Consider the following 22,907-nt stretch of genomic DNA (forward strand, 5'->3'; position numbering starts at 1 on the left):
CCAACCACCCTTTCCTTCAACCACTGTCTGCCCCACCTGTGAGAGACTGCAGGTCCCGCGTTGGACTGTCACCTGAGAACTCACTTTTGGAGTGGAAACAAGTCATCCTTGACTCCGAGGGACTGCCTATGATTATGATATTCAATGTCCCTTATTTTTATTAGCAAGCATCCAACATAGCACCATATCAAACACCTGTAAATTGCATCTTCATGGGTTATCATATCTTTAAACCTTACAATTACCTCTTCTAATTTACAGCTAGCTAATGGGTAGTATTTTCCCCACAAAGGTAATCAATGAATGAATGTGTAGGTAATTAGTTTAACAGTGAAGAATGGAAGAACATTATAGAAAATGTTAATTTAGATATAGTGTCATGATTATATTATTGGACTAGTAATCTTATTATAAAGTATTAAAAATTATAGAGGCACTAGAGAGAGTGCAGAAAAGATTTACAATGATGGTAGCAGAAATGTGAGGGTATACATATCAGGAAAGGATGAACAGGCTGGGTCTCTTTTCTTTAAAAAAAAGAAGGCTGAGGGGTGACCTAATAGAGGTCTTTAAAATTATGAAAGGTTTTGATAGAGTAGACACAGAGAGTATTTCCACTTGTGGAGAGGAGCAAAACTGGGGGCCATCAATACAAAATAGTCACCAAGAAATCCAACAGGGAATTCAGAAGAAACTTTTATACCCAAAGAGTGGTGAGAATTTGCTACCACAGGGAGTGGTTGAAGCGAATAGTATTCGATGCATTTAAGGAGGCGCTAAACAAGCATATGAGGGAGAAGGGAAGAGAGAGAGTTGTGCTGATAGATTTAGATGAGGAAAGACAGGAGGAGGCTCAAGTGGTGCATCAACGCCGGTATGGACGGGTTGGGCTGAATGGCCTGTTTCTGTGTCGTATATCCTGTGTAATCTCGAAGCCTGAATTAATAATCCAAAGAACATGAATTCAAAAACCACCGTGGTCATTTGAGAATTTGAATTCAGTTTATAAAATCTGGAAATAAAAAGCAGCCATCGATACAAGTGACCAAGAAGCTGTTAGATTATTGTAAAAACTGAACTGGTTCACTACTATCCCTTAGGGAAGGAAATCGGTCTTCCTTACCTGGTCTGGCCAATGTGTAATCCCATTTCCACACAAATGTGGTTGACTCTTAACTGCCTTCTGAAGTGGCCCAATGGCCAGCATTTATTGCCCATCCCGAATTGCTCGAGAAGGCGGTAGTGAGCCGCTTTCTTGAACCGCTGCAGTCCATGTGGTGAAGGTGCTCCCACAGGGTGGTTGTTCCAGGATTTTGGCTCAGCAATGATGAAGGAACTGCGATTTATTTCCAAGTCAGGATGGTGTGAAACTTGGAGGGGAACTTGCAGGTGATGATGTTCCCATGCGCCTGCTGCCCTTGTCCTTCTAGGTGGTGGAAGTCGTGGGTTCGGGAGGTGCTGTCGAAGAAGCCGTGGCAAGTTGCTGTAGTGCATCTTGTGATGGTACACACTGCAGCCACAGTGCACCAGTGATGGAGGGAGTGAATGTTGAAAGGTGGTGGATGGGGTGCCAATCAAGCGGACTACTTTGTCCTGGATAGTGTCGAGCTCTTTGAGTGTTGTTGAGTGGAGAGTATTCAATTACACTCCTGACTTGTGCCTTGTAGAAGGTGGAAAGGCTTTGTGGCATCAGGAAGCAAGACACTCACCACAGAATACCCAGCCTCTGGCCCGCTTTTGTTGTCACAGAATTTATGTGGTTGGTCTAGTTAAGTTTCTGGTCAATGGTGACCCCACACCAAGAATGATGATGGTGGGGGATTTGGTGATGGTAATACTTCATTTTCTGAGGAGTTGCGAGTCGAACTGAACACTGTGCTATCATCAGTGAACATCTCCTATTCTGACCTTAGGATGGAGGAAAGGTCATTGATAAAGCAGCTGAAGATGGTTGGGCCTTGGACACTGCTCTGAGGATCTCCTGCAGTGATGTCCTGGGGCTGAGATGATTGACCTCCAACAACCACAACCATCTTCCTTTGTGTTAGGTATGACTCCAGCCAGTGGAGGGTTTTCCACCTGATTCCCATTGACTTCAATTTCACTCGGGTTCCTTGATGCCACACTCGGTCAAATGCTGCCTTGATGTCATGGGCTGTCACTCTCATCTCACCTCTGGAATTCAGCTCTTTTGTCCATGTTTGGACCACGGCTGTAATGAGGCCTGGAGCAGAGTTGTGCTTGTGGAACCCAAACTGAGCATCGGCGAGCAGGTTGTATTAAACCACTATCAGCAATTCAAGGCGGCGGCCTAACACCACCTTATCAGGGAAACAAATGCTGGCCTTGCCAGCAATGCCCACAAATGGAGGGGATATTTTTTTTGTACAATTAAAAGCAAAAAATACTGTTCATATGCCTGCCACTTTGAAGCACCATCCAGGAAGCACTTGTTTAACTCCCAATAAATATATGGGTGAATGGATTAAGTAAACTCATTTATAAAAACAAACATTTAAATTTAGCAGATATGAGTAACTTTACTTCCCAAACTTCCTCCAGTTAAATTGCAGGAACAACATACCTCCCCTGGACGAATTTTAATGAAGAAGCTGCTGCGTTTGTATGAAATCTTCAGAACTTTAGGCCAGGCAAAGCGATTTATTCTGAGTCGGTCTTTGTATACAAGAAGACCACCTGAAGATACCCCAAGCATGATGTCCACTCCTTCCAAGTCCTAGAAGGCAAGGCAATTAAAGATTAGTGAATACCAAGAGCTACACGTCTACACGGAAGGAAATCTCTAGTTTGTTTAGTCTATTAAGTACTGTACCACCAAGGTACGACATTTGTGTATCCGTGTTGCTCAAAAAGGTGCAAAAACTAGAGTTTTGCATTTTAGAAACTTGGCACTCCATTGTGCTTCTAACATGGTTGGTAAAATCTATATAATAGAAGAATAACATATTCTTCCATTTTTTCCACTTAAATGCCTTTAAAAGCTACAATATTCCTTTTCTAATTAATTGCACAGACCCACTTCAAAGACTGTTCACAACACAAAAATAGTATTGTAATATTCTAGCACTCAAATGGATATTTGTTAGCTATCTGAAATTTTACAGAGAATTTAATAATGGAAATGATGCTGCGTTTTAGAAATAGATATTCTGACTTTATTAGTAAGAGGTGGCAAAATTGTGTAAAGCAAGATCTTTGAGACATAAAGTGCATTAAGTGCTAAGTTTCCATTTCAGGACTGCAGACTATCCAGTGTTGTCACTGGACATGTTAGTGTATTGGTATCAACAGGCTAGGGGGAAAACATCAACTATGCTTTAATATGCTTCTTGTGAGATACCTTGTCCATCATTTCAAATTGCTCTCACCACAGCTAATAACGAAACATGTACCAATCCTTCACCTCAGTGTTTTATTTATCATAAAACTGCTTGTCCAATATCCAGTACCGGATGAGCAGAAGTTTCCATCAACGAAATAGTCGGAAGACCGAAGTCATTGTCTTCGGTCCCCACCACAAACTGTTCCCTAGCCACCGACTGTCTCTCTCCTGGACAACCTTGGTGTCGTATTTGACACCGATATGAGCTTCCAACCATATATCTGTTCCATCATCCAGATTGCCTATTTCCACCTCCATATCATCGTCTGACTCAGCTCAATTGCTGCTGAAACCCTCATCCATGCTTTTGTTACCTCTAGACTGAACTATTATAATGCTCTCCTGGTCAGCCTCCCATCTTCTAACCCTACATAAACTTGAGTTCATCCAAAACTCTGCTGCCCGTATCCTAACTGGCACCCAATCCCATTCACTGATCACGTCTGTGCTCTCTGACCTACATTGGCTCAAGGTCCAGCAACCTCTCAATTTTAAAATTCTCATCCTTGTTTTCAAATCTCTCCAATGCCTCTTCCTTCCCTATCTCTGTAACCTCCTCCAACCCTACAAGCCTTCGAGATCTCTGCGCTCCTCCAATTCTGGTCTCTTGCACATCCCTGATTTTAATTGCTTCACCATTGGTGGCCATGCCTTCAGCTGCCTGGCCCTAAGCTCTCAAATTCCTTCACTATACTCCTCTGCCTCTCGACCTTTCTCTCCTCCTTTAAGATGCTCCTTAAAACTTACCTCTTTGACCAAGCTTTTGGTCACTTGTCCGAATATCTAATGTGGCTCGATGTCAAATTTTGTTTGATTACGGTCTGGTCAAGCACCTTGGGACATTTTACTACTTTGAAAGGCTATAGAAATACAAGCTGTTGTTGTTTATAAACGTGCTTTTTGTACACACCCAAAGGTTAGGTGGACAAAATCCATAATTGCTGGGTGTTTTGAACGGTAGATGTGGACTTAATAGTACACTTTGTGGCAATCATAGTGACAACATTCTGGCATTTTTGCAGGTCTCCAGAAATGAATCAAGATTATAACAATCCAACAATTTTTGAGTAGAGGTGGTAAGTACAGACAAGTTTGCTTTCAATAAGTTTACGTATGGACTCCCTTGATTAAAAAAAATTTTTTTGCAAATCTCTATGGAACGGAAAAGGATGTTTATACATCATTTCATGAAAATCTTCTAGGGAAATTTAAACTTTGAAAAACTAGACTAATTGGTCAAAAAAGCAGCATAAACAACTGTATTCATAGACATGCCACAACAACTAAGCTTAGAGCTATTCCCAATTCAGAAATGTTAAAAGTGCTATTTCCAGCGACTAGTATCATTGCATCATGCCACAGAAAACAAAATAGGCTTTTACTTTCACACACACACACACACACACACACACACACATATATTATATATATATATATAAAAAATAAAACCAAATACAATTTTGGTTTAAAATTTGAAAACAATTCTTGGATTAGAAACAATGAATAATGTGATGACACAGTGTTACTGCTTAAGTCATATGTATATATATATATATATATTATATATATACACACACACACACATATTTCCTGTATACAAAAGTACAGCAAAGCAACAATGAAATTGCCACATTTTTGTTAATTACTTTAGCTACTGGATCTATCCTGTGCCTCCACAGAAACTTTCTATAATCTCCTAAAAGCAGCAGAATATCACATCATCATATCTAATTTATAACCAAGAGAATTTACTAAAGATAAATAGCAATATAATACATGTACAGGTCGCAACTGATACGCTAAGCTACTCTATTGTAGACAAGCCTTTTTTTTGTAGTGGTTTCTAATTGCAGGAGCTACCTCATCTAAAGTACCTTTCTCTGAATATTCCAACCAACTCAACTCAATGATTTGAACAACTAAATTATTTTAATGTCCCTCAGTTACCAGAGCTTAGTTGATTTGAATAACTACCAGTCACACACAAAACTGAGCAAACCACAGTATATTGTTTGTTTAAATATGGCTTGAATCCACGCTCAGTGCAGTTTGTTTTAAAATCGTGTGACCGGACAAACATCTCACAGCACTTTACCTTGGCGGTGGGACAAAAGATCCAAAGGACATGGAAAGCAGAAAAAGCTGTACCTCTAATAGTGGTGAGCATTTTAAAGGGGTTGGGTGAAAGAGAAGAAAGAAGTTACAAATTTGAAGAGTAGTAAGCCCTGAATCAATTAGGGTCAATGTAGAAATTTCAGTTGTGAAACGCAACTCTGTTCACCAATACTTGACCAATTAAGCATCCATTGCACATATTTCCCAGAAGACATCAACAGTTCCCCAACTGACCTTCGCCACGTTTAGCTTGTTCTGATTAATTTGAGTGGCTTCACATCCTATTAATGATACTATGTAACAAAAAACCTGCACATTACTTTCTTCCAATATGGAAGAACAGTGCATTTATAAATTAATGCCACTGGGATTCAATGGATAAAAGCTTTTTATGTATTAACAGGGACTGTAAATCATCTTAAACAGCACTAAGAAGCTACAGCCCTTTTAACATAAAATACATTGATTTCCCTTGAACAAACAGACATCTTTCATTTCCAACAAAAACATGGAATAGACAGGATTTAAAGATAAATAAACCATCACCACCAATGTGCATTTATAATGCATCTTTAATGTAAAATCATTCCAGGGTGCTCCAGAAACAGAAGCAGAGCCATGGCGGAAGAGATTAGGAGGTATACTGAAAACCTGTTTGAGAAAGTTAGGTTCTTAGAAGGTTTTTAAAGGTGAATATAGAAATGGAGATGTGGAAGGATTTAGGGAGGGAGTTCTATGATTAGGGTCAATGTGGCAGAATGCTCTGCAACCAATAGTGAGGCAAAGGGAGATCAGATGCACAAGGCTAGCGAGTTTGGACAGACATTCCTTCCCTCCACCCACAACTTCAAACAAGTGGATGATGATGTAGATTATATCAAAATCATCTGCAGGATTAAAGATAAATCTTGTGTGGCACCTCTGCCTTGAGCAAATGTGACTCTACTCCAAGTAAGCTCCTGAAACAAAATCCAATTTCCTCTAAAACAAACACTTTTAGGAGCAAGTGTCTTATTGATCTTATCTTGTTATACAAATTTTTAGCACTTAGAGGAGTGGAATAGTTCAAAATGGCAAAACCTTTTATTGATTACATACATCTACCAGTTCTAAATGAAAACCCAAATGACAGATGTAGGTCCACTGTCAGACCTCAAAGGATTCTACAGAGTCTGACATTTACAAGCCCTACTTGTATATTCATATTATATAGTCTCCAAACATTAGAAAATGTTATGAGTTGAACCTAAAAATACATTTCTATTACTGGACTAACCACCGCACAGTTGTTGAACTAAACATCTGCAACTGGAACGTTGTACTATAGGTTTCTGGATCTCAATATGCTTACAAACTAGTGAAATCCCCCAACATTTAATTGTGCATTCCTGCTGCCAGCTCTGATACTCTGATGGTAGTAGTATAAAGTTGAGAGCTGAAACATTCAAACAGAAACCCTTAAAAAGACTGATTGGTTCAAATGTTTATATTCAGCAGACAAAAAAAATCAGCGACAGATGTAATGAAACTAACTATTCTACATCAGTTGCTAGAAATTCGGTGATATTGCGATCGAGTTTTTGGTGCTATTTCACCTTTTTTGGTGTAAACCCGGTCGGAAAATTCGGTGACTTTTCCGGAGGCAGTTTTCAAATACCATTGCTCTGTTAAGAAGACCGCCGCCATGCAAGACTCGAAATATCGCTTTCGACAAAAATTTGGCTCTGTGCGTACCCGTTTTTGCGTGAAAAATACTAACAGGGAAAAATCTGCGTTGCAGCCCTTGGAGCAGCGGTAAGTATGCAAACAAGTTAAAGTTTTCATTTTTTTATTCTTCTGCAGCGATTTGCTAGCTAAATTACTTGTAAATGTTTTGTGAATTTCCCCCCCCCAATTGTTTTTTTTTAAAAAAGGTGTTTTTCCGTCCTCCCTAGGCCCAACTCACAGCGGCGGTATCAGCCTTAGACTTGGCAAGGATCGTGGTTTGCACCATGAATCCTCGTGCAATGCCGATTTTTACTGCTGCGCAAATTAAGGCCTGAATTTACGGCCAGATAATAACGGTAATTTTGGTGAAAAAAAAATACCGTTAATGCTGAGAAGTGAATTTCTAGTCCCAGGAGTCAAGTAAATTTTCTCTCAATTTTTTGACTGGTAAAGTGCTTTCTGCAAAAAAAATAGGAGAGCGAATCTTTAACATTTGGCTGAAGGATAAAAAAGGAATAGACTTTGTACCTTAGCAGGATGAAAGTCCACACCATACATTGAAAGCTTCTTGGCATTCTCCAAGAATTGCAGATCTGCTTGTGCTGGAGTCATAGCCCTAGGAAGAAATATTGTTAAAGCCAATACTAGAGTACATTAATTAATACAGGTTTCATTGTCCTCAAATGCAACTTGCTAGCAACTTCTGAACATATCAAACTCTGATTTAACGCACATTGTTCTCTCATACGGTTATGTTTAAAGGGAAGTACTCTGAGGCTATAGATAGCAATGTATTTGAAGTTTTAAAAATTCAAACAATTGGGTATGACAGTTATTCACAGCAGCCTTATCGCAGAAAAACAATGAGAATCACCACCAATTACTATCCAGTAGGTATTATAAGGATATCATTGTATGATTAGTTCTCCTGGTGATTTGATTAAAGCAGTGAATAACAGCCATAGAACAGGAAGATATCGGATTCCACCCATGGTCTGTGCTAGGTTAGCTGATCTCAGCAAGACTGGTGGTAGGATGTTACAATGGACCTTCGTGCCTTTGGGTTAGGGAGAACTGACCACAGTTCTGGCTCCTGGTCAATGTCGAGCAACTCTGCATGCACAGCAATGCTGACAGTCTAGGCTCACACATCCAGAACGGCCACTCAGGCAAAGTACCAGAATGTGATCAGCATCCACGGAATGTGTCCAGCAAATAGTGAGAACATACAAGAGGATAAGGGAGAGAGAATTTCTGAAAAGAGGAAGGGGAAAAAAATAACTGCATGATATCAAGACATTTTAGTGCTTTCATTTTTCTATTGAGCACAAAAGGATGATGAACACGTACGTGTCTGAGATATCTCTCTTAGGCTACAGCTAAACGTGACAGATAATGTGTGGCAGTCTGCATCTGGCTGTTGTGAATTAAGAAGCTAACGGGAGAAGGATATGTGTTAAGTCATGTCATAATTAGTGGTGGGAATTAGCATAACTGTTCTTTGGGAGAAGAAACATTCGGAAAAATTCTGACCCTGTTTAAGAACAAAAAAACTCTACGTCTACACATTTAGGTTCTACATATTTCTATAAAGAACTACAAAAGCTGAACAATGTTAATACACCAACTGCTGATAACATACACATAATCTGCATATAAAGGGTTTAACTCTCCCAAAGTGTGGAAAATTTAAAATTTGCTCATTTAACAGGCTGAACTTAAATTGGCTATGAACTGAATCCACAGCTACAAAAAAATAGAACTTTGTCTTAATTACCAACAGTTCTAAATACTGCCAACAATGAGAAGAGAAACAGTAAACAGACTGCAGGCTAAGATGGATGTACATGCAGAGGCCATGCATCTTTAAAAATGTAGATGATTTCTTTAAAGCGGCACTATTCTTTTATCCATTGGATGGCTGATCTGAAATTTTTTGGGGAAACTGGGAAAAACAATTTATGTTCCAAAAAGAATGTCCATTTACAGAAGAGAAAAGCAAGATTAATTTGATTCACATGGTAATAGTTTAAATAATTTACAAAATGTCAGCATCTGTGGTAGCACACTCGCATCCGAGTCAGATGGTTGTGGATTCAAGTCCCACTCCAAAGACTTGAGCCCATAATCTAGGCCAACACTTCAATGCAGTGCAGAGGAAATGCTGGACTGTAGGATGTGCCGTCTTTCACATGAGACATTAAACTGAGGTCCTATCTGCCTTTGCAGGTGACATAATAGATCCTATTGCATTATAGGAAGAGGAGCTGGGGAATTCCCCCGGTGTCCTGGCTAATACTTACCCCTCAACCAACATTATGAAAAAAAAAACAGGTTATCTGGTCATATCTCATTGCTGCTTATGGAACCTTGTTGTATGTAAATTGCCTGCTGTGTTTGCTATATTACAACAGTGACTACGGGCTCAATTTTCCCCAAAGCATATTTTTGGCACATTTAAAAAGAGTTATGCCTGATATTTTGGGGCCTAAGTACGCCCCAAAAAAAAAAAGGTTCTAAGTTTCCCCATTGGATTTCTTCATTTTGGCATGACCTAACCTGACCTTTAGTTTTGGGGATGGAGCCTTGATCTGCACCAAAAAGATCAGGCTGCTATGGTAACCAGGGACACAATGCAAGTTGAGGCTGAAAAGTGAAACATACAGCCAGCTCCCAACACATTAAAAGAATTGAGAAACACAATCTCTCTCTCGCGCTCTCTCTCTCTCTCTCTCTCTCTCTCTCTCTCTCTCTCTCTCTCACTGGACTGTGTTTGTGAACCGCGGACTGAGAATGGGACCGGACAGCCTTCGGGCAGGTAAGTTGCTGTTAATGTGTTTTTCAATTGTGTGTGTGTCCGGGCATCTGCTGCACCGCTTTCCTTATCTGCACCAATCTCCTTAACTCTAGGGAAAGTTTTACTGGAGAGGCCACATACGCTGGCCTAATCACAACTGGAGTAACTCTCAGCTGGCCAAACTTCCCTAAATGGCCAGAATTGGCGTAGGTGGCTGGTTACGCCCCCTTTGGCTGAAAAAAAACTGACTTAAAAAAATCGTAAATAACGGAGTTACACTGGTGCAAATTAATTGGGGAACTGTGGTTTTTCAACTTAAGCCAAAAAGAGCAGCCTGCTCAAAAAAAATGGCGCAAATCACTTGGTGAAAATTGAACCCTATATTTCTAAAGTATTTAATTGGCTGTGAAGTTATTTGGGATGTCCTGAGATCTTGAAAGGCACTATACAAATGACATTTCTTTCTTTTTCTTTTACATATTATATGAACCATGTATGATAAGTTCATTGTCAGTTCTTATTTTTCAATCCAGTTCAGGCGATTGTCTTCAGTTTTCTTATTAGTACGTGCCACTATTATACAAAAACATGGCACTCAATATTGGTGGTTCGTTAGCACACCAAAAAGGATACTGCTTCAATGTTACAAGATTATTTTTGATATTGTGGATACTACTAATTGCCAAGATGGAACATATACACTGGTAAATTGGTGTAATCCAACATTTTAAAAACAATGTAAGTTGTTTCCAAGATAGGACAGGAGGTTACTTTTCCATAATAACTGGAATTGTTGCTTTGAGCATTCTGACATGCAAATGATATAATGTCCAAGTTAAGAATGTGTACCTGTGTGTTTTATGAAGTTCCATAACTTTCTCTTCTAGTTCTTTTGTTTGATTTGGGGCCAGCTTGAACTCACTAAGATAATCTGTTCCATGTAGCTCAGGATCATGTTCCCCCAGCTCTGACTGGACAGTGTATGATCCCAATAGGGCAAGGGTAACAAATGAACATGGCAGACATCCAGTAATTATGTCCTGACGCAGCTGAAGACACAAGTAGTACCTGGAAAGAACACAAATTTGTAACCAACTGTGCATCAATAAATGCTTCGAAACAGTTACTTTAAAACATAAAAAAATCTAACGAGGATATTTCTCATAACCAATGTGTAACTATTTTGAGTTCAAAGATTTAATCAATCAATCATGCAACAGATGAGTTAGTAACAGGATCCTAAGGGACAATATGTGCAATACAATCATAGTGCAGTACAGTACAGGAAGCCATTTGGCCCATTGAGTCTGTGCTAGTTCTTTTGAAGAGCAATCCAGTTCCCCATATCCCTGCAATTGTTTCCTCATCAAGTATTATCCAATTTCCTTTTGAAGCCTAGTATTGAATCTGTATCCACCATTCTATCAGGCAGTGCATTCCAAATCCTAACCAATCGTTACATAAAACGTTTTTTCTCACGTCGCCTCTGGTTCTTTTGTCAATCACCTTAAATCTGTGCTCTCTCATTATCGACCAGTCATTGGAAACAGTCTCTCTTTATTTACTCTATCTAAACCCTTCATGATTTTAAATGCCTCTATCAAATCTCCTCTTAGCCTCTCTGCTCTAAGGAGAACAACCATAGCTTCTCCAGTCTATCCACATAACTGAAGTCCCTCATCTTTGATAACATTCCGTACCTACTCCAAAGCCTTCCTAAAATGTGGCACCCAGAATTGGACACAATACTCCAACTGGGGCCAACCTAGTGTTTTATATCGGTTTAGCATAACTTTCTGGTTTGTGTACTCTGTGCCTCTATTTATAAAGCCCAGGATCCCATATGCTTTATTAACTGCTTTGTTGACCTGTCCTGCCACCTTCAAAGATTTGTGCACAAACACCCCCAAGGTCTCTCTCTTCTTGCACCCACCTTACAAGTGTACCATTTAGCATGTATCGTCTCTCCTCATTCTTCCAACTACAAAGTATCACCTCACACTTTTCCGCATTGAATTTCATCTGCCATATGTCCGCCCATTCCACCAGCCTGTCTATGTTCTCTTGAAACCTATTACTATCTTCCTCTTGGAAGTTTACTGCATTTCCAAGTTTTGTGACATCTGCAAATTTCAAAATGGTTCCCTGTAGCCCCAAGTCCAAGTCATGAATGTATATCAAAAACAGCAGCTGAACCTTGGGGAACTCCACTGTATACCTCCCTCTAGTCTGAAAAACAGCCATTCACAACAACTCTGTTTTCTATCCCTTAGCCAATTTTGTATCCATACTGCTACTGTCCCTTTTATTCCATGGGCTTCAATTTTGCTAACAAGCTCAATATGTAGTACTTTATCAAATGCCTTTTGAAAGTCCATATACATAACATTATCTGGACTGCCCTCATCCATCTCATCAAAAAACTCAATCTAGTTAGTCAAACACAATTTTCCCATAATAAATCTGTGCCAGCTCTCCTTTATTGTCAATTGGCTGTTAATTTTCTACCGGATTATTGTTTCTAAAAGTTTCCCCATCACTGACTTTAAACTGACTGGCCTGTAATTGCCAGGTTTATCCTTCTTTGCTTTTTTGGTGCAATCCTCCAGTCCTTTGGCACCACCCCTGTATGTCAAGAGGATTGGAAGATTGTGGCCAGCACCTCTGCAATTTCCATCCTTACTGCCATTAGCAACCTAGGATGCATCCCTTCTAGACAGGGTGACTTATCCACTTTAAGTACTGCCAGCCTTTCTAGTACCTCCTCTTTATCTGTTTTTTTTTACATCTCATCCAGTATCCCAACAACCGCCTAGTTTACCATAACTTTGGCAAAGCCCTGTTCCTTAGTAAACACTGATGCAAAGTAGTCATTTAGGGCCTCCATCAATAAATCCCCATTTTGTCCTCTGACAACCCTTTTACTGTTAACCTGCCTATAGAAGACCTTTGGATTCCCTTTTATGTTAGCCGCCAATCTATTCTCGTACTGTCACTTTGCCCCTCATTTCCTTTTTAACTTCTCCTCTGTACCTTCTATATTCAGCCTGATTCTCTCGTATTATCAATCTGACATCTGTCATACGGCCCCTTTTTCTGCTTCATCCTATTCTCCAACTCCTCGGTCATCAGAAAGCTCTCCTTTTCCACTTGGTGGCAATGTACCTAGACTGTACCTGAACCATCTCCTCTTTAAAGGTTGTCCATTTCTCCATTACATTTCTGCCTGCCAGACTTTGACTCCCATTTACCTGGGCCACATCCTTCCTCAATTCGCTGAAATTGGCCCTTCTCCAGTTAAATATTATTTTAGATTGCTCCTTGTCGTTCTCCGTAACAAATCTAAACCGTACAATACTATGATCACTATTCCAGAGTTGCTCCCCAACTGTGACAATCTCCACCTGACCCATTTCATTCCCCAGGACTAGATCCAGCAATGCCTCCTTTCTTGTTGAGCAGGAAACATACTGATCAAGAAAATGCTCCTGAACACACGTCAAAAATTCCTTCCCTTCTCTGCCCATAACAATCACTGCCCCATTCAATATTGGAGCAGTTAAATTCTCCCATTATCGCTACTCTATAGTTTTTGCATCTCTCAGTAATTTCTTTGCAAATCTGTTCCTCTAGCTCCTTCCCACTATTTGGTGGCCTATAAAATACACCAAGTGGCGTAATAGGTCCTTTATTGTTTCTTAACTCCAACCAAATCAATTCTGTCTTTGACCCCTCAAGGACATTCTTTCTAGCACTATAAAATGTTCCTTAATCAAAACTGCTATGCCTCCTCCTTTTTTCTTTCTCTATATTTCCTGAATACGTTGCACCCAGGATTACTAAGCATAAGGAAGTTAAAATGCAACCGTAGCCAAACCAGTTACTTCAGACACACTGAATATCAACAGCATATTGTATTTAACTATCTGAGCAAATATTCTGATTTATATTTGCTATATAACACTGGGGTCCTTTCAAAAGATCTCAAAAACAAAAACTTTTACATACCATAACCATTTTGGTGCAGGGTCTATTGAGAGATGTCAATTATATTTAGTACCCATATTCAAAACATCTAAAGTATCTCCAACTTCAGCAAAAAATTGTATTAACTAGAGGTCTGTTTCCCACTCAATGTAATCCTAAGAGTGTTAATAGAACCTTTTACCTTGTTATATCTTCAGTCAGCTGTGCAGGATCAGGTGGGTAAAACTTCACATTGAATGTAAAATCCCATGGTCCACCTGGAACACAGAGTTATCAATATACCTTCCACCAAACGGTTGTCTCAGTGCTGTGGGGTAAAATTAAATCATGGCCTAATTTTTTTTTTTTTAAAAACATGGCAACATTTGTAGTTGAAAACTAGCCAGGGCACGCTAGATGGGTCAAGTAGCCTTTTCTTGATTCCACAAAGAACATATAGCCCACCTTGGTCAAGTCAAGTTATTTTCAGCTTCCTAGATTGGTAGAGGAAACACCTGTGGAGTAAGTTACTTCGTTAAGCATGTCAAATTTAAGCTTTCTGAATTAAAGTGTTAAATTTGGAGCTCAGAGATTTGATCAAGTGAGTAGCTGAGCCATACAGACCATGAAGATCCGAAATTCAGGCCTTGTTTGCTAACCTCAGATAGGGCCGCCTTAGGGATGATGCAATGTTCTCAGAATTCATGGGTTGGGAATAGGGGAGAAAGTGCGCGAGAGAGAGAGAGAAATACCCAGAATACCTTGTCATGATTGTTATGCAGTGATTTTTCTGGGCCGTGTTTGTGTGGTTAAATAAGGACAAAATTAGGTTTCACTGTGATGCCTGCTGTAGCTGAATAACTATACGGACGCTCACTGTTGGAGTTCACACATCAATAGTTACTTGGATGAGATACGGAGGACAAGAGTGCAAATGAAACTATATTCCAAGAAGGAATTAACACCTCCAGGAGGAGAAATGAACAAACTTGCATTTATACAGCATCGGTCATATCATCAGGATGTCCCAGAGTCCACTCAGCCAAATAATTGCTTCTGAAGTGCAATTATTGTTATGTAGGAAAAAACAGCAATCAAATTGTATACAGCAAGGTGCCACAAACAGCAATGAGATAAACAACCAGTTACTGTTTTGGTGATGTTGGATAAATACTTTCCAGGACACATGGGACAACTCTCCTGCTCTTCTTCGAATAGTACCATGGGATCTTTTCCATCTACCTGAGCAGGCAGACTGTTGAATTAATGGCTTATCCAAAAAGTGCCATCGCTGACAAATTGCAGCACTCCCTTAATACTGCACTGAAGTGTCAGCAAGATTACTTGTTGCTCAAGTAGCTTGAACCAATGACCAACAAAAAAAGTAAAATTTAACGGTATTTTTTCTTTTTCAACCAACAATTTTTGTCTAATCACACTTCTGTGATGCCCATTGGGATGTTTTCCTATGCTAAAGGCACACTATAAATGCAAACTGTTGCTCAATAAAAGGAAGTTAGATTTTTAGTATACTTCTTTGGCAACTTCATCCTTGTTCAATTTGTTACATAAACACTGAATCAATTTGAATTTTGAAAGGGTAATTCTCCATTTTAAAGGAACAGAATACTTTGATAATGAAATATGTTGATTAAGGTGATACTTTTACTTCAAGTTTGCCTCAAGATCTGACCATGGTTTAAATAATCTGATGTGAATGGGCAATTAAAAGAGTCCCATAAAATGCTGCATTAGGTTATTGAAATGCTAACAGTAGAATGATTGCTGCAATTTTAGCTTATCGCTTAACACCACTGTCTCAAGCCATTAAACATTTACCAGACATTATAACATTCCAGGAAAAAACACATGTAAAACACAGCTGTCATGGGCAACCTTCACTTCTTCCAAGTGCACCCAACACTACAGGATTCCACCAGCTATTTCTCAACAAGACAAATCACATCGATAAGACAACTACAACTAAGTTGATCTCCAATTATGGAAACATTCTCACTGAAATAGATAAGAACATACTTCACACAGAACTTGAACATTTAAAATAGTCTTTTTAAGGAAACAAATGTTGCAGTGCTACATGATTCACTTCAAAACTGTTAGAAAAACATCCTAACACCAGAGGAGACACAACAGTTATTTTATTGTTAAAAACCTGGACTGAAAATGTCTATGTGCACCAACCAAGTGCTGAAATAAGTCCCAAAGATTCTCTAACAATTCAACTCGCCATGCCTAAACAGAAATTTACATCCAAACATTTTCTTCACAAAACTACAACAGTTGAACATCCATAAACTTTGATGAGCCTTCCTTTAAAGTAACCAATGAACAAACCTCCATTGAAACCGCACATCCCATTTCAATTTCACAGTAATTAGCATCAGAATGAGCATTTCCTTCAGTAGCAACATCATATCCACTGTACCATTTTACAAGATCAGATGTTGACAATGGTATCTGTCCATTTTACAACATAAAATATACATGGATGAGAAAAGTCATTCCTTCCATCTTACCTTATTCAACCAGAAAGATCCTCCAACACAGAATCAAACCATTGAAGTGATTCCATTACCTCTATTATCTTTACTGGGAGCCATATGTTGATCACTCATTTCCTTAATTTGGACCTGTGCTTGGCTCACTTGGCAGCACTTTCATTTCTGAATGGTTGTGGTTTCAAGCCCACTAGATTTTCAACACATTATTTAGGCTATCACTCCAATACTTAAGTTACCGCGTTGTTGGAGCACCATCCTTCAAATGAGTCATTGCACTGTTGATGTGATAAGGCACCATATAAATGCAAGTTTGTTTCTCTTTCAAATCACCTCACTTCAATACTGAAAATCCGAATTTCTGCAGTCTTTTCTCTTCACGCAGCTCTCTGCTACCACTATTACGATTCTTCTGTACATTATTTCCAGAACATCAATGTCGCCCTTGGGCCTCAGTAGTCCAAAAGGTGGTCTGACCTGAGTATTGTACAGTTTAAACATTTCCTCTGATTTACTGTTTGGGTATAACATTCAGCTTCATATTGGTTTTGATAATTGCTGCTCTGCAATGTTCAGATGTATTAAGCGTGAGTCTACTAAAATCCTTAGATCTCTTTTGGTTCTCCTCCTCACTCACTCCCTTCTCCCTTTATTTATCCTGAACTGTTTTAAATGAGACAATCCTAAAACAATCCTATTACAGATTCCCAAGAGGATAAAGAAATACAAAAAGCCACACCCATGGAATGCTCTTAGCTTGAAGTGCACTTTGAAGGAAATGTAAAATTAAAATCTCTGCATCATTGCTGATGTTACTGATCACAAGGCATTAATTGAAGAAGAGTAGGCGAGTTCTGTGTCACTAGGTATGCAAGAATGCTCTGGGATGATCCCCACTGACTTTCCCTTCATCCCTGAACAAAAGCTTCTGGACTTTTGTTTGCTACTTCCCAGTGGTAGTCTTAACAGTTAGTAACTGGCATGGGTGGGATTGCCAACATTTATCCTTCAATCAACACCAAATAAATAGATTACCTTGTCATTTATCTCACTGCTGTTTGTGGAACCTAACTGCGTGCAGATATGATGCCACATTGCCCTACATTACAACAGTAGCTATATGTCAAAAGTACTTCAATGGCTGTGAAGCACTTTGGGACGTCCTGAGGATATAAAAGGCAGCATTTAAATGCAAGTTTCTTTCTTTCCTAGTTCTTCTAAAACAGTTGATGACATTGAATCCATTATAAACCAATGTACAGATTCTCACCAGAAAGATAGATTTGTTTTTCTGAGCATTGTTTCTGCCCAGAATAATGCATAATGGAACCAGTTTCCTGTAACTCTGGTCTCTGTTCAAACCACTCTTATGGAAGCATTTTCATGTTAAAACTGCTATAAGTATTCATATGTCCCCATTTACTTTATTACTATTAACCTCCCTTCTCCTTTCCCCCTCCCCAAAGTCATGGAATGAGGAGATCCCATTTTTACTCCTTTGTGAAGCACTTTGGGTTATTTTTCTATTTTAAAAATGTGTTGCATAAATGCAAGTTTGTTGCTGTTCTCTATAGAATATATTGGGCCAGAAATTGGGCGAGTTTGCGACCGGGTTTTTGGAGCTATTTCACCTTTTTTGGCGAAAACCTGGTCGGCAGAAAATTTGGATACGTTTTGTGTCAGCGGTTTTCAAATACCGCTGGAGAGAGAAGCGCCGCTGTGCAAGACTCAAATTATCGCTTTCACCAAAAATTTGGCTCACAGCGCACCCGTATTTAGGGCGAAAAAGACCACCAGGGAAAAAGCTGCGTTGCAGCCCTTGGAGCAGCGGTAAGTATGAAGACCTACAAAATAGGTAAGATAAAGTTTTTATTTTTAATTCTTTTGCAGTGATTCGCTAGATAAGTGTCTTGTAAATGTTTTGTGAATTTTTTGTCCCCCAATTTATTATTATTTTTTTTTTTTTTAAGGTATTTTTCCGCCCTCCCTAGGCCCAACTTGCAGCAGTATCGACCTCGGACTAAGGATGGCGAGGATCGCGGTTTGTGCCGTGAATCCTCGTGCAACACTGATTTTTACTGCTGCGCAAATTAAACCTTTAATTTATGGCCTCATAGCGATAGGCGTTGCGATAATGGTAATTTTGGCGAAAAAAGAGTTATCGCCGAGAAACTAACTTCTAGCCCTTCTAACGTTAACCACCGACCATTAATTTAATAGGATTGCTTTTATTTTAACCTGAAGTTAAAAACAGATTGATTGCGGCAAAACATCCTGAAAGAATTTTCTGAAGGCAGAAGATAGAGATCCAAGTCAGCATGAAAATCCCTCACTCAGTGCACTAAATGCATAAAAAATGGAATTACTTCATGTGCCAATGTTACATTATTTACATGGTCAGATTCTGTCTTGTGCAGGATTTTGGTATCTTATTTCTCTGAAACATATGTAAACAAGTAGCTGTAGGCAATACTTTTATACCAAACTACATCAAACCGCAACATCCGAGATCCGTTTTGCACAGACAAACTCTTGCAAGTTTCAGAATACATCAGACAAAACTATCCTGCAATGAGTTTTTTTTCTCTGTTGAGTAACCTAGCTCCATAATTTTCAATTAATTAGATTTATTGCATACAGAAAGATGCTTACCTTGTACCTGCTTCTTAATCTCTTTGGTGAGATCTAACCAACTCTGAAATCATAAAATAAGAGTCACTTTAAATGCTTGTCAAACAAAAATAAAAGTGTACATCATCATACCTCTGAACAGATGGGACACATATTAGTGAACAATCCACAACAATAATCATGAAGGAAACCTCTTCAATATTCTCATCTAAACATATAAAACCAATTTTTCTCCCTTAAAAGTAGTATTGAGGGATTGCTGTGTCTTAAACCAAAAATCCCATCTGCCTTCTCAGGCAGACATAAAAGATCCCATGGCATTATTTGAAAAAGAGCACGCCACTTCTCTTAAGAGTCCGCACCAGACACCATTAAGGCAGATTATCTGGTAATTTATCTCACTGTTGTTCGTGGGACCTTGCTGTACATAAACTTGCTGCCATTTTGCCTACATTACAACAGTGATTATACTTCAAAAGTACTTCATTGGCTGTGAAGTGCTTTATAATGTCCCGAGGATGTGAAACACATTTTATATGCAAGTTCTTTCTTTAGTTAAGCAACCTAAAATCCAAAATATTGAAAAATTCACAAAAGAAAAAACTTGTTTCAAAATTTAGACCCATCTCTATTTCTCAAACAGATATAAAGCAATTTCCTTCCTCATAAATGTTCGCCCCTTTTGGTCATGTTAATACTTATTCCTTTAATTACTTTTTCCATGAAATATGTTGGTCTGGACAAAGTAAATGTTTTTATTTACCCAGGTATGTTCACAACAGAACTATGCAAAATGCTAACAGCAAAATTTATGACTCATGTCGCCAGAAATTGGCCTTTAAACCAGGATTGCCTATACATGGATTTGACTATACAATACTTGGTTTATTTATGGTTTACTTACAAAGTTTGTAATCTTTCATCTTTCTGCTATCAGGAGGTTATATGAATGTTTTGCGGTATGGATCAACTTTTAGATCAGTTCCCCATTTGGGCGAGAAGCTGTACTTGCCGATGAGGACATTGTGATCCCACAGACCCCAATTTTCCATCAATTAAAATGGATGAAAAACCAGGGGCTGCAATTCTGCAATTTCCCATTCAGAATTCCCTATAAGTGCTGTTTCCTGCTGAGTGCGCCAGATTAGGAATCAGCTCATAAAAATGCAAATTTACTAATTCAAAGCCTCAAAGATTCAGTTTTGATAGCCCAAAATGGAAAAGTGTTTTTCTCTTAAATTTGTTCAACAGATGGAATTAATGAATATAGAATAAGTTAGATCAGGTAACATATGATGTGCTGATGCTATGACATTCCATTTTGTTCCAGCTTTGGTTAAAGATTGATTATGTACTCAGCTATTCAGATCACATTCTGCTCTCCAATACTGGAGACAATATGAAGTGTTTAGTAATTAATAGCTCTTTTATCCTTACCCATCTAATGAACCAAAGACACAATTCAGCCTTTCAATCTGCTATATAAACAGAAATCTCACTTCTGAAGGGTTCACTCATGTCTTTCTCACGGTTTCAATATTGAGAAAAATGCACATCATTAAGGCTATGCGCAGCATAAAAGCCGTAAAAGCCCTTTAAACCATGAGGAAAATAAAACGTCCTGCTTCTTAGGCTGGATGAACAAATTTGAGATCTATTCAGTAACAATTTTTTGAACACAACAACAATCCCACCTCAATAATGAGAAGTCAAACCCTTGCAAAGTTTAATTTGTTGATACACTTCAAATGATTTTGAATTGACACAGTATGCTACATTGGATGTATAAACTCTGCAATCCAATGAGTGAACATTTCTCCTTATAGAAATTTGCCTTTTAAACCGTATGCAAATTTTAAAGACCCAATCAGGATCTCGATGCAATGTGCTCAGTACTTATGATTTCTGCATAATGCAAAAGCATTTAGTTGCAAATCTATACAATCATCATTCGACTATAGTCTGCAGATTGCACTGCTTTGCAAACATATGCAAGGTACTTATTTAGGAACACTATTATAATGTTTTAAAAAACTGCAGAGTGAAAACATTATTAGGATGTCAGAACATTTGTGTGCAATGCATTTGCCTTCAAATGCAAGTTTCTTGTGGCAATGAAGAAAGACTAGCTGGAAAGAGACCATTTATTAATTTAAAATTTAGTCGTTACCAGTTAAGTTTCAGGAGAAACAAATGCAAGATTTACCTTTACATTTGAAGACTATCAAAGATAATGTGGTAACTGCTGTTTAAAACAGAAATGTAACACTTTTTCCAGGGCTGCTTTACAAGTAGGTACCACCTGGCTTTGCTTTCTATACACAATTGCTATTCAGTGACCCCTACTGCAAGAGCACATGCATATGTATGTTGGCTCAGCTGTGATGCACCAACAGTAAAATATGCTGCCAACACTCGCTGCAAAGAATCAGCCATGAATAATGGCCAGCGGGAAGGAGGGGATCCCGAGGGTGTGGAACTGTACCTCTCTGTAAGGAGTCAACAACGCCTTCAAAAGAGGACAGGAGAAAATTGGTGCGGAAACAAAGAAATTGATAAAATATTGAACTCAACATCAGGTAGCCAGTCAATCGGTTTATTGTCCTTTATACATCTCTGCTGCTGTGCATTCTCCACCTGTATCACACCTAACAACTCCAACAGTTGGGTCTAACGGGTCTCTGACACCACTAGCTGAATTGTAGATCTTTAACATGCTTCCTCTTCTATTCAGATTCACATCTGACAATGGGAAACACAGCCCAACCTTGAACCCCATGTCATGGAACCTTGAGAAAAAGTGCTTTAAACTGAAAAATGCAGCATCTTGTTTTAAAAACTTGTAAATCCTTAACATAGAGAACCATGGAATAAGGAAAAAGGACATTTGGACCATTCAGCCTACTTCCACTGGTGATAAACAATCTAACATATCATAGAGTCTACTCCACCCATTTACTCTCTTTAGGGAAAGAGCTCCATAAATACTTTGTCCTCCAAAGATTATCAAGTAAAGCTACACAATATTCACTCACCTTAAGATCTCCACTATTTAACACTGCTTTGCATAGGCAATTATCTCCCTGTCTTATCAGCACAGGAGCCATCGGGGCCGAAATTCAAGGTCTCAGAAAGACCCGGTATCGGAATCCTGTGGCCACCACTTTGTGGTCAACTGGTCGGGGATTTTTCAGCCTGTACCCAATTCCGACCCGCTGCTGATGACCGGCGCAAGCGAGTCATCAAAACACACACCGCCGCTCCCCCGCACCTGCAGAACACACCACCCCAAATTCACTGGAAAGAAATCGTTGCCCTGCCGCGCAGTGCCCCGACAGCTTTCTGTGTCGATGCACCTGGTCCACAGTGTGCGGGGCCTGGCAGCACAGCAGCCCTTCCAGGGGAGAGCCCACTACTGCGGCCGCCATGTCTTTATTTTTGCCGGCCGACTTCCCGATCGGCTGGCAAAATAGTGCCCCCGGGTTCGGCTGGGCCGCCAATGGGCAGCCTGACGCCCCCTTGTCACATAATCTAATTGGGAGCCTGATGTACATTACATTTTGGTGTAGACTTTGGCAACGGGAAACCCTTTAAAGAGCCACTGGCCAGGCCAAAACCCTCCCTGGTGGCCCAGTGGCCGAAGATATAAAATGCCCGATTCTCTCCCCTTTAACGGAGGAGAGAGGGTGTGGTGACGGACAAGCGCTGTGACGTCACCACTGCTCCGCCGCTCAGCGACAGCTGCGGTGTCCCGGTCCCGCCTCAGCTT

General features: G+C 39.5%; 1 protein-coding gene across 5 annotated transcripts in view; it reads right to left on the reverse strand.

Annotated features, from left to right (window-relative positions):
- Positions 1 to 22,907, reverse strand: part of LOC139279745 (protein 4.1-like) — a 138,633-nt gene that overhangs the window by 59,834 nt on the left and 55,892 nt on the right. For all 5 annotated transcript variants that reach the window (XM_070898938.1, XM_070898936.1, XM_070898937.1 and 2 more), the window contains exons 5-9: positions 19,160 to 19,202; positions 14,191 to 14,266; positions 10,872 to 11,090; positions 7,754 to 7,841; positions 2,585 to 2,737 (exon numbers count right to left, since the gene is read on the reverse strand). In XM_070898938.1, the coding sequence (XP_070755039.1) occupies positions 2,585 to 2,737; positions 7,754 to 7,841; positions 10,872 to 11,090; positions 14,191 to 14,266; positions 19,160 to 19,202 (579 nt within the window). The remainder of the gene's footprint in view (positions 1 to 2,584; positions 2,738 to 7,753; positions 7,842 to 10,871; positions 11,091 to 14,190; positions 14,267 to 19,159; positions 19,203 to 22,907) is intronic.

Source organism: Pristiophorus japonicus, chromosome 14, assembly GCF_044704955.1.
Source record: "Pristiophorus japonicus isolate sPriJap1 chromosome 14, sPriJap1.hap1, whole genome shotgun sequence".
NCBI classification, from domain to species: domain Eukaryota; kingdom Metazoa; phylum Chordata; class Chondrichthyes; family Pristiophoridae; genus Pristiophorus; species Pristiophorus japonicus.